The 13,045-nt window shown below is 41.6% G+C and overlaps 1 protein-coding gene across 2 annotated transcripts in view; it reads right to left on the bottom strand.

Moving 5' to 3' along the window:
- The window catches only part of LOC110991235 (uncharacterized), a 34,021-nt gene that overhangs the window by 2,286 nt on the left and 18,690 nt on the right, over nt 1-13,045 (bottom strand). For both annotated transcript variants that reach the window (XM_087134100.1, XM_087134102.1), the window contains exons 11-24: nt 12,786-13,037; nt 11,587-11,835; nt 9,624-9,881; nt 9,110-9,349; nt 8,279-8,533; nt 7,101-7,223; nt 6,632-6,757; nt 5,806-5,841; nt 4,765-4,895; nt 3,862-3,929; nt 3,280-3,446; nt 2,562-2,745; nt 1,585-1,770; nt 766-817 (exon numbers count right to left, since the gene is read on the bottom strand). In XM_087134100.1, the coding sequence (XP_086990226.1) occupies nt 778-817; nt 1,585-1,770; nt 2,562-2,745; nt 3,280-3,446; nt 3,862-3,929; nt 4,765-4,895; nt 5,806-5,841; nt 6,632-6,757; nt 7,101-7,223; nt 8,279-8,533; nt 9,110-9,349; nt 9,624-9,881; nt 11,587-11,835; nt 12,786-13,037 (2,315 nt within the window). In that variant the 3' untranslated portion in view covers nt 766-777. The remainder of the gene's footprint in view (nt 1-765; nt 818-1,584; nt 1,771-2,561; nt 2,746-3,279; nt 3,447-3,861; nt 3,930-4,764; nt 4,896-5,805; nt 5,842-6,631; nt 6,758-7,100; nt 7,224-8,278; nt 8,534-9,109; nt 9,350-9,623; nt 9,882-11,586; nt 11,836-12,785; nt 13,038-13,045) is intronic.

Below are 13,045 nucleotides of genomic sequence, written 5' to 3'. Positions count from 1 at the left end.
CTGTCAATAAAAATCCGAAGAAATCAAGATGGGGGGGGCTATTGTTATTTCTAGAGGGGTTTTGGTGTGTACTGTAATTTTTTTCTACCTTTATTTTTAATGTTCTGGCATTTTTGGTAACAGCTGCTGTAATCGTCAGCATACAACAGAATCTTACAATAGCAGCAAACAAGGACACACTGACATTTGTCTGTTGTCTGGCAGAAGGACGTATAAAGCGTTTTGCTGATTTCACAATGAGGGTTGTGTGAATATAGAAATCCCCTGAATGCCCTTCTTCCGGTTACGCAATGAATTATTGTCTCAACTTATTAAAACAAATTGTTTTCGAGCATAGCAGTGATCTGAAATGCGTTCCTATTAAGGGGAGGACAGGTTTACCCTGAGACATGGGACACCTTAATTACGGTGCAAGTAATATGTGATCAGTTCTTTTTCCTTTCAACATAACTCCCACGTTGTGGTGGACGAAAAAAAAACGTGGAGGTAACCTAAGGTGACCTCACAACAACTTAGAAACTGAAAAGAAAATAATCACGCTGATTCTACAACATGGTTATTCCAGTCTCAAGATGGTGCATGCTTTCGACAGGCTGACAAAGCCCCAAGCTTGACAACCATGTTTTCAAGAGATAATGAACCTTAACTAGGAAAGAATGTTGATGATACTGTATAGAGATACATCTTCCTTGAGACACTTGGAAAGGGATGACCGTGTTCACCAATGGTCTTAAGGCACAAATATGTTAAAGAAAACAAACCTACCTTACAGGTACTTCACTTGGCGTTCATAGCCAAAGCTTCATTTGAGCGACCACTGTGAAGGAAAAAAGTAATGGAAATGACATCAACTCTCACTAACCAGACCATGCACCGGTTCACGTCAGTCAATATCCATTACAAAGAGCACAATTTTCTCACTGGCGAGATTCTCTAATCCAATACTGCAGCAAACAAACTGTTTGAACTCGTTCATGAATCTTCTGAATGCGCACATCCAAAACATTTGAAAAACACAACGGTCCCTGGCACTTTTCATTTGTGAATTTAATCACAAATACTATCCTAAAACTTTAAATTGTTTGAAGGGGTCCAGCTAAACGAAATAGTCTTGGACCCTGTCAAAAGGAAAATAAACCAACTGTGCTCTGTCAGGACCAGCCGATGTCCCTCAAGTCTTGTCCTGGAGATGGCAATGGCCAATCCGGCAAGTTTGTCAGGCGGTTAAGATTTCTTGCCAAATGGAGAACTATATCATCCAAAATGCTGAGTGAATTGATGCCATATTTAAAGTAAAACTTGAGTGGCTGTTTTAATTTTTCTGTGAAGCGGTCGAGCCCATCACAAAGTTCCTCCAAAAAGTCCTGTCATGAAGCCTCTCACAAGAAGTTACAAGACTAATTACATCCTGTTGCAAGTGACAGGCTGAGCACATATGGCAAAGGGACACTTCTGTCACGGATGATTTGAACAGCTTGTGATTTGGCTTAAAACTGAATTACTCGTCATGGACTATCTGGGATCTGCCATGGAGTCGCCTTGTTGAAGGGGTCACATTCTGGCCTGGGTCCATCGTCGACTTACACTTCCTCATCCCCGGGTTCCACTCCAGTGATCTTGGTATTCTTGTTTTTGCAGCACATGAGGTAGATGAGGAGACAGACGATGATCAACAGGGCCCCACCGCCCAGACCGACAGACAGACCCACGATTAGGGGGATGTTGGATCCTACTTTGGTGCACTGGTCTCCTTCTGTTCCCTCTGGGCAACTGGAAAAAGAGACAAGGAGTGAATGGATCAAGCAAACATTTCACTTGCCAAGTTGGAGGTATTACAATGTCATTGCATTTTTTTTCGAGGAGGAGGCTAAATTTGCCAACTTTTGCACCTGAGAGTGAGGCCACGTGATTTCAATTTGAAGCCCAAGATGTGAAGGGTGCTTCTTATAAACTTTTTTCACTAGACTGTAGTCTGGTGCGGTAGACTGGCTACCACAACTCTGGAGAGTTTGTGTAGAAAGAGTGACCATGTGCAGGTATGAGACATTTCTTTTGACACATTTTAACTGACACAGGGCACAAGTGCTGGACAGGCCCTGAACAATTAATTTATGTTTTAACTACCTTAAGTTTTAGTACTTTCATACCAAGTGTATACAGAGTTCACAATGTCTAGATTTCTCCCATGAATCAGAGACCACCTCTTAAATCAACTTAATGATCATGTTTACCGAGCTGTGGCAAAATTCAAAAGGGCAGTGGCACAAAAATTATGGATTGCATTTCCACGTAAGTCTCATCAAGTGCTTTCACGAAAACTTGAAGAAACCTTAATGAATGGGACATTTTCACAATTTCAGCCCCTTGACGTATTGCAGATAACCAACTCATTTTTCAAAGGAAAAGTTCAGACTCCGGTAACAGCAAACAGAGCAACCAACTGATTAACCGACCAATTGACCAGCAATTTGCCAGGATTTGGAGCCTTAAATTTCTCTCCTCAGCGGAGGTCAAACCACCTGCACTCCCATTGTAGCGGATTGATACGTGAGCAAACATACCTGCAAACTGGGCCCTTGGAGTTATCGTGTTGGCATGTTCCAGTATTGCAATAGTTTTTCTCAAAGTCACAGCGGGAGGCACAGTACAGCACGCAGCCATTGGTTTGCTTGTCCTCATAAACAGACAGCGAATTATTGCATTTCATTTTATTCTTAATGTCATCAGTGCAGAAGTCAGTGGTGTCTACATGAAAAAAAAAACAGGGAAAAAATCCACAAGTGATTATTAGTTCCACATTCCCATTGACTGAGAAAACAGACAAGTTTTCTTCCAAAGTGAGTTTTTTGTCTTTTTTTTCTTTGTGTACTTTGACATCACTCCGGACTGCAATTTTTCAATCTAACCATTTCACAACAACCTATAAAAACCTGATGCCATGAAGTTTTACTGCCCACGAGCAGATGATCAACATTAACGAGGTCTTTGAATTTTATCCCACTGATGGCAAGTAATGGAAAAACATATCAAGACACATAAGAGTGTACAGAAGGTTCCATTTTGTCTCTTTTGTTAGGAGGGGGGGGATAGGGGAATGTTGGAGGAGTTACTCAGTGGGGTCTGGTAATCAGCCGCTGATATTTCTCTGGGTGGATCTGTTAAATCCACTCAGTGTACAGTGTGAAAAAGGAAGTACATATTGAAATCAGGGACAATCTGACAGCAATTACCTACCACTGCAGATCCAAAGTGTCAAGAAACAAAGTGATAGAAATATACCTTTCACGATATAGTCTTTCAACAACTGCAGGGGCCCAATCCTTCCCTCTTCAACCACTTTTTTCAGGGTGTCTGCATAAAATTTATCTGTCTGTAGTCCACGGATTTCAGGGGTTGCTTTAGCGTAGTCGTAGCTGACGGTGTGTGGAATGACAACACTGCCGGGCCTTTATATTGGACAAAAATAATATACATACTGATTAACAGAGACATATTAACCACCACTAGACTGACAAAGAACCGAAGCTGATGAAGTGGTCAATTTCCTTTCACATAGGGGTCAAATACGGGGAGGGGGAAACGTTGTGGGGTGGGTCGGGTTTGATTCAAGTGTACTGGATTACATTTACAATATTAGTAGGGTTGATACCATCAATGGTTAGAAACAAACGACTATCAGTGATCTTCACAGCGTCATTTGAGCCTGCTCTGTACTGATGCATGGAGCTGTCACACAGAATCGATGCATACGGACTTCTGATCGATACTCATCACAAACCTACAAGTGCAGTTTAAAAGATGGATTAAAAAGCTAATGGTACAATTGTCAAGAAAATATTTCACTAAGAAGAGTTATCTTGCCTTATTTGGGTCTGAACCACGATTACTTCCTTGAAGCTGGATGACAGATCTCTATACAGTGGCATCATCTATTGAAAATGTAATGAAATAGAAACAAATGGCCAGACAAACAGAATAAAAAAACAAAACATTATTTATTAAACAGGCACACGACTCACTTTTCATGACCGTTATGAAATGTCTATCTGAAACAATACTCCAGTCATTATGAGTGTTTCAAAGACAACTTTGTGAACAAATGCAAAAATTAATTGTCCAGGTAGAACTGACGTTTCAACAGGCAGGAGTAAGCTAATCACAACCATCGGCAAATAGTGCCCTCTAGTGAAATTTAAACACATTACACACTTGTCTACAATAACCTGGTCATCCACGTTTGCATCTTTGCACATGAATATAGCCAAAGACTGAACCTCTGTATAAATTTTCCATGAAGTACAGAAGCGCCTTGGCTTCGTGTCCCACTGCTAATCCTCTGCAATCTTTAAGAATGTCTGGGGACTGGGTGGGGGGTATATATGCCCATGCCAATTTCAATATTCATTAGGCAATCGGACATGTCTTGGCAGATTATGCTTTTTTTAAGAGCTGATACTCAAACATCAAAAGATGGGAGACTTCTAGGGGGATTTTTGCCTTGATCAAGAGTCACTGGTGTACAGACTTTTGACAGGATATTAAGCTCTGTTTGCACCAGATATGCATCTGGCATCCCTGTGGAGAACTAACATTGTGCCAACCCATTCTTCCATTGATACACATTTTACCTAAAATCCCTACAGTTCACCGATTATCTCAGACTGAGGTATTGCTGAGGCTCTAGTATGCATAAAATCTCAGAGTTGAAACAGTAGCAATATTTCTCAAGGGTCATGCAGTTGTCAGTGCATAATTAAGACTTACAAGTTGCTTGAAGGTATTGACGAGTGCTATGCATGCTTCAGACAGCTTTCCTCCATTTGTACTCGGGTCACAGCCTGCGCTAACCGCTGTGGCATCCGCAATGGAAATCTCGACCACAAATTTCTTCTCCACTGTTCAACAACAATGCATTAAGCCATGAGACGCGATACCAGTTTTAAATATTTATTATTTGTGAGAGTCTTTTAGTGAGAACACCTTCAGCAGTCATGGTTTAAGAGCTTTAGAAACTCACACTTATTAAAGTCACGGCTGGCTAACTGTGCGCAAAAGTATTAAAATCTTAAAAATCCCACAATGAGCGGTTTGTGAAGGAAGCACGTGTTTTTAGCTTACATTTTAAAGGATTTTAGCTACAAATCACCCTGAAGTTACACAGCACAGAGCAAGTCTATTTATTTGATTTCCGGAAGTGTATTGGAGGGTACTGCCACAGTAATGCTGTAGCTCATCCCTAAAATTACCCTCGCATGGTAAGGTTCATAAATGCTTCCATTTAGACATCCATTACAGATAGCAGACACCCTTCTATGCTTTCTGTTTTGTTTTTCCCTTTATTATTAAATCCCATTTCCTGATTATTTTCAAATTCTCTTATTCCAATTAAATAAAACAAATAAGAGTCATTCTGTTGAGTACTAGCAGCAGACTATTCTTTCACAAGAAAGAGAAAGAAATCTAGTCTAAATTTCTCTTAAAAAGTCTTCATGGGATCAAGGCTTTTGTAGTGCTTGATGATGGTGGCAAGTGTCATTATATTGTACGTCACATTTGAGCTGATAGGGTGATGCACATATTCATGCTCAAAATCCCTGAAAAGGTCACATGAAACTGTCATGTTTGCTGCCACCAAGCATCTCAAAAGTCTCCCTGTTAGATCATCGATTTTCAAGACTTGTATCATTGACATTAATTTGATGGTTGAAGCAATCGTTGCAGTGAGTTTTGTTTCAAATTCAGCCTGACACATGCCCTTGCACCCTTAGGAACAGCGGTTCAAATTAAAGGTCAGACTCAACCTACCTTCAGCATCAATGTCTGGATATTCGGTTGGGTTGGCTGTACACATAGGTAAGAGTAAACAAACAAGATCTCCAGTTGAGTGTTTAACATAAGAACAATCAGAGTAATGATGGGAGGTTGAGAAAACAGGCCAAAGTGACTTCTCCCGCACCTGGACAGAAAGAATCAACTCACTGAAAGTGTGAACCAGACGTTCTGACTTTCCCTCTCTCAGTATTTATCAAAGGATTTTAAAACGGAGGTATCTAATGAATCAGCATGAAAGTACTATCAAGTGGCAGTGCAGACAACCTTGAAAGGGAACAAGATGTACATTTTATGGTAAAAGACATGCCCCTCATTTATGCAATACAAAGTCATTCCTTTTACAAAACAGCCGACAAATCTGGCTTCATCCCGAGAATTATTTATGGCTTTGCACAGCGAAAGAATTACTTAAACTACAAGAGGCGATTGGATAAGTGAGCGATTTCACTTCATGATACTTAATTATCTCAGGTAACAAAAAGCATGGAGGGTGTTCCCACTCAACCTTCTGCTATACAAGCAGTATGGAACATAACCTTTGGGCAAATTGTGTACTCATCAAAGCAACTCATCAGAGAGGTGTTTGCAAGCTGCTTATGAAACTCTACTATAATAAACATGCCATAATTTGGTCGCTTCAGGATTTGGCCTTTAGTCACTACACGTACACCGTTGGAAGTATTGGACAATCACAAATTTCAAAAGTGCCAATTTTGACAATGAACTGCTGGGAGGAATATTTACTTTCTGGCCGCTAACCGGCTGCTAATCTGTCACCTTCAATTATCTGTAAACTTACAATTGCAGGTAAAAATGCCATCGCCAAAGAAGCCATCTTTGCAAGCACACTGGTAACCCGGCTCCTGGTTAGTGCAGTCTGCATTGGCATGACATGGACTCTTTTCAGCAGCGCATTCATCAATGTCTGTTGACAAAGAAAACATTTCAACTGGCACTGTATGCAGACGTAAGAATCTCACGTAGGCCTGATTTGCAGGCTTTGCGTAGGGCATTTAAAGTCATTCCAAAAAGAGCAAAATCATTCTTATGTAGCTATATTTGTCCTGAGTTGAAGAGCCCCCTCACTGGCAAAGTAGAGACATGCTGATGGTAGGATAATTTCCCCATCAGTCTCGTTGATCGATGGCATGGCACGCACATGTTGACAGTATAATCAAAAGGAAATTAGTTGCGCTTTAGCTCAGTGCATCTCACGCCACTAATTCACCACTGGACTAGAGCAGTGATCTATTACATATTATACAGACCTGCACAATCTGAACCATCTCCTTTTTCTGAACTGTATCCTTCCTGACAGACGCATTTTGGATTGCCTGAAGTGTCAAGCTGGCAGTTGGAGAAGCCCGTGCATTTGGGGTCACAGGGATTCCCTGCAAGTTCAAACATGGACAGGAAATCATTACACACAGTTGTTACTTTAGTGTATTTGTTGAATACAATTGAATTTTGACAAAAGACGCCATGGATGTCAAGTGAGGGAGATACTGTAAAGGTATCGGCAAACGGGCACAAACCAGGGTTTCAACCACACATGTATGAGTATAAACAGTTCAGGAAAGGTTTCAAACTGTTGCATCGTTTGTGATGGTGACATACTTGGAAATGGAATGATAGGAAATTTCTTCCACTTCAGGCTACGTGCATAAATACTTGACACAGTTTTGAGGGGGAACGGGGCCTACAGTGCAGACTTTAATTATTTGAGCACTGACCATCTTGGAAACAAATTGTCAATTTGATTGTCTCATTTTGGGAAGCAATAGGGTGAAATGACATGACAGATTAATATTCACATGGCATTAAAATCACAGAAAGAAATGGCCTGGGTAACGGCAAATATACACCTACTTCAGCAATGATTCAGAATGAGATATAAAGACTTCTGCCTCACTGTTAACGTGTACTGTAAATATAAAAGAGGCCTAAACTACACAAAGGCCGAGTTCGGGCGGCTTGTTCCCGTATGTTCATGAACAGCTCGATTTGTTGTTCGTGGGTCAGCCGCTCGAACGCCGGGAACAAACAACCGGTTATCGCTGGCAGTTAGTGACAAGCAACATGCAATATGGCAGCGTCCATGTAGGCTACATTATTTGAGAGTTAATGTTGAGATGGGCTGAATTCTTTTCTATAAAAACAGGAACATTCATTTCTGTGTTACGGAAAAAGTTAATGGTAATTTTGCAAAACTTCCCATTGTCTATGGCTATGGAAGCCATCTCTCTACTTTTTGCAGCTGTTCAAAAATCAAAATCTCACGAGTTTTTCCGTGTGTTCCTGTAAAACCCCGACGAGGAGGTGGTGTGTGATCCTGTTCCGAGAACAGTGTTGTTGAGTCCTGTTCCCATCATTCGAGCACGAGAACAAGAAACCTGCGTCAAGAACAGGCCGCCCGAACTCGACCAAGGCTATATATGACTATTACCTGTGACTGTTACTTTGAAAGAACATTCCCCCACATTGTTGGCAGGGTCAATGGCTGAGCAGTATACGTCAGTGCTTCCGTACTCAAACTCTGACCCAGACAAGGGTACGCACCGCACTTTGAGTGGTCGACGAGGATCTCCGTCATCGTGACTGACGATGGGATCGACCCACGTCACTTTGGCTTTGTTGGTGTCCGATCCGGCTTGCACAGGCAATGGATCGTCCGGGCAAAGTATTGGTGGTGGAATGGAATCTGTAACCAAAAACCCAAACCTGGCCGTCGTCAGTCAGGGAAAAATGACAGCCCACACCGACCTGACTGCACTGAGCCACAGCCTGTGCTCTGGTGCTCTACCCATTTGGTTTACACATGGTCTGTGTACTAATTTGAGACTAGATCTAGTCTAATGCCTTTGTTTTCTTCCTGTTTTCATCGTTTGGACGGCATGGCTTACCAGTTTTGGGGAAAAATTTTGAGAAAATGTAAAACTGGAAAGAGACAAGAAAAATCAAGTTTCTATTTTAGTTTGAATGTAGTGCAAAAAAGTTCAAGGGACTTGCAGCTACTACCTTTCTAAGTATTGTTCATATTGTTTGACAAAAATAACCATGACCCTGGCTGTTGTTATATATGACCAGTTAGCCCGTGGAATCAGTTTAAAAAAGCACTTAAAACATTCCTAACCATTCTGTTTTCAGATGCCATGTAAAGGGAAGCAGAACTTTTTTTTACCTTATCTTGATACCAAACAACCAATGTAACAGAACGCTAATTGCTTACTAATTTTTTGGCGATTCTGCCAAACGGCGGGACACAAAGTACACCTACCGAGTAGAACTCTGAAAGAGCACTGGCTGGTGCGGGTGCTCCCAGCGTCTGTCGCCGTACAAGTCACCAAGGTGTCAGGCTGGTCAAAAGTGTCTCCACTCTGGTGGTCGCACTGGACTACGGCCGGCTGGCCGGAGGAATCTTCATTACCCGTGATGTCATTCCAGGTCACAACGGCCTTCCCTGCGTCGTTTGGAGCGACAACTCTCATGCTAGGACAGTTGGTTTTAAAAGTTGGGGCTTAGAAATCAAAAGAGAGAATACCAGTTATCAAAAAAATTTTTGGTAAATTTTCAAACTCATTTTAAAAGAAAAGAATTTTTTTCTGAATGATGAGTTGGAACATTTCATCGAAGTACAGGCCCTAAATTGATCTTGTCAATATGAACAGTTTTCTGCTCTCTGTGATATACACTAACTATCCCACAGAAACCATGCAGTGAAGTTTCAGGCTTAAGAGAGACGTACTCATACAATTAAGCCTCAAATTGCTGGGGGCCTCGTCAAGACTCACCTGAGCCAACTTTTACTTTGAAAGTGCAGGTAGCATCTGGAAACTTAACACGGTCTGAATCTCTTGCTGTGCATGTCACACCTGTAGCTGCGTCATTGTTAAAGGCGGTTTTACGAGTTGGATTACAAGACACATGTGCTGGAGATATTCCTGCAGAATCAGTAGCTCCAACAGGTAAGGCATAGTCAACGACGGTGTCAGAACCAGAGCTTCCTTTTTCTATGGATATGTCTGTACAACCGGATTCAAACGTTGGATCTGAAACAGGAACAACGGTGCAAAGATGACAAAAAGTGAAATGCGGTATCTAAGGTGAGTTACTGTTTCGAGTACAAGAATGTGGAGATTTTACAGCGCTCAATGCAAGCTTAGGGCTAGTCGTGCTTGACTAATGTACCTTTTAGGATGACCTGAATACTGGCAGTTTTGGTACAACTATGCTGGTAAAGTGCAGTGAAATAATGTCAGGATTATCGTAAACTTTAAAAAAAAAGTGGGGCACCACTAGAACCAAGACCGTGATGTGCTGAATTAACACTGTGCAACAACGCTGTAGTCAAGACCACTTATACCTTCACAATGCCACACAAGACCAACACAAGACCTCCACAGTCTGAATTCAAGTCACAAGCTATTCAAATGAGCTACGACAAAGAATTCCTTTGTCACTGTTCACACTGTTGCTTGTGCGTGGTCTTGTGTCTGGGCTTGTGATGGTCTCGACTATTTCACTGCTGTGCAATGTTGAACAAACACCGTTTGATACCTAGGCAATTTAACACTTAGCAATTTCTGGCCATAGACCAACACCAACTGGTGGATTCTACTCCTTCATCTGACTACCAACCATGTCAATGCACAATGCCCCACCTTCCTTTATTACACAATCACCACAAAGACTTATGATAACATTTCCAAGAAGGCATGCTCCATTCGGACACCCAACAGTTGAATGAAATTCACTGATGCAAAGACCATGAATGCTTTAGGAGATGAAACTCCCTTTTATATTGTAACGGAAATCAGTTTACTTTTTTCTGTCGACTTAACTTATGCTGCTGGTATGAAGAATTTCCCAGAGCCTTTGCATTAACCAGGCTACCTCTCCTCTCCATTCATTGATTCCTATTGTTTCTTGAATGTTCAATTATATGTTGTTAATTGTTATTGTTCTGAAACTCGTTTCCCTGCACGTTATTTTATTTGTCTGTCTTGCCCTTAGACTAGTATATATTCTCCTAAAACGAATGTCCCCACATTCTGCAGCTCACGTGTAATTTGTTTAAATTCCTAACATAAGTGCGAGTCCGTGAGAGCCGAGAATCTTCGGTGTCGAGTACCGTGTAAGCCAGCCCAACCACTACAGTGGGAGACATGCTTACGGTAAGGTGGGCAAAAAAGTGTGGACTTGCCCACCAGAGGTGTTGCAATATTCACAGGCTGCCTGTGCAACGCTGTGGATGCACATTGAACACAGAGCCGGATTAGAACATGGATCACATGTGGGATAGCATGGCATGGTTCTGTGAACAGAGTGGAAACAACCAAGTCTCATCCCAAGGAATTGATAGTTTGAAAAGCTCTTAACCAAGCGAAGCGAAGTTTCACTTATCTTTGTTTGTAAATTGTTTCTCCAAGGAGACTTAATTCATTTTTGTTTTTTTTAATTTTTCTTTGGTTTATTTATAAATTGCATTTCATTCATCTCTCTGAATTTGCTTCCGTTCAAAAACTTTCACCGACATCAGGAAACCTAATGTTTGCAGAGAGAAATTTTCCACAAGAAACACACCGTTACCACAAAACAAGAGATTAAAACAGAGTTAAATGGCAGAAGTTACAAGAAAAATACCGAGTTGGCAGTTTGGATGCCAAGGTTAAAGGAACAAGGAATAAGCTGCTGGTCAGAAAAACGCAAACACAGAGCTGGCTGATTGGTGGCAAATGGATTGAGTCTACTTACATATTCTCACTTTGAAGTCACATGTTTCGGAAAGGAGTGATGAGCGAGGGTCCACCGCTGTACAAGTCACGGGGGTGTCACCACCTTTGAACACTGAACCACTCGCTGGATTACACGTTACAGTTGCTGCTGCAGTTCCATCGCCTTGTTTGGCGGTACGCTCTGTCCAGGATACGATCGCTGTCTTTCCATTGTCTGGGCTGGCATTGACATCCACTTGACAGTCATGGGGTTCATCAAATGTCGGAGCTGAGAGAAAGAATGAGAAAAGGGCAAAACTGGAAACACTGTGGCCTTACTGTGAGGCAGACATCAGACAAGTGTGGAAATGTTTGCTACTGAGTCACTGCTACTGACACAGACCTAAGGCCCTGTTTTTTTATTGAATTGCCACAGGAAGATGTTTTGAAGTGCTTCATCGATTCTTAGCTATAAAAACGCAAACAGCTTTAATTTGCGCACTTTTATTTTGGCCAACTAAAGTTATGGAGACCGGGCCCGGGGAACTTTGCAAGTGCCATCTGACTTGTTATCATCTGAGAATGACTGTTGCAGTGGGTTACTCAAATCTGTGACTTGAATTCAGTCTTTTCAAGCAGGTGACTTATTAAGTCCTCAGATGCAAAAACTACTTTGACCTGTATTGAGCCCAACTGAGTCACAGTGTTAATAGCCATGTCAAGCAAAATGAAATTCATGCAAGACAGACAAAGGCCGTGTCTGAAACGGGCTTCCGGAGCTATGACTATTAAAGTCTAATATTGTCCGTGCGTCTCCGGCCACGCATTTCCAATGGAGTGAAGACCAAGACCTAGCTCTAGACAAGAGATTTGGATGAAGGCCAAAGACTGTATTGTAGTAAGCAAGGCAGTTATTTGTTACTCAAATGAAGAAAGGAACACACACAAGGCATGGGGGTGCTAAAATGGCAGCTTGTAATGCAAGGGACAGTTTACAAGCAAAACTGGCACTTTACAATCAATCACACTCGGGATGTTAAAAATGGGTCAAATGCAACAAAAAGTCAGGATGAAATCGTGCTCGGGTTGAGGACATCTTGAGAGTAAAATGTTGAAATTCTCCAATTACGTTTTACAGGAAATCATCTCTACACGTTAATATCCTGCTTTCTTGCAATGATGTCATCCTCCTTTGGTACTTTTTCTAGGAATTATGACCATGCTATGACACAAACTTACCAGCAGCAACCAGTATCTTAAAGGTGCAAGTGGCCACATCACGTTTGTCAGAATCAGGATCTGTTGCTGTACAGGTTACCCTGGTTACCTTATTATCAGTAAAGAGAGTTCCTGTGTCAGGGTCACAGGTTACTTCTGCATGTGTCCCTTTGGAATCGATTGCTCCAGATGGTTTGACATAGTTGACAATTGTAGAACCAGCAGATGGACTAGCAACTTTATCTTTGCAGTCATCCTCAATTATCATGGGATCTTGGAAT

This window comes from Acanthaster planci, linkage group LG03, assembly GCF_054643075.1.
Source record: "Acanthaster planci isolate LZ-2023a linkage group LG03, COTS_SCS, whole genome shotgun sequence".
Classification (NCBI taxonomy): domain Eukaryota; kingdom Metazoa; phylum Echinodermata; class Asteroidea; order Valvatida; family Acanthasteridae; genus Acanthaster; species Acanthaster planci.
Note: the sequence above shows the minus strand (reverse complement) of the source record. Positions and strands in the feature narration are given on the sequence as shown.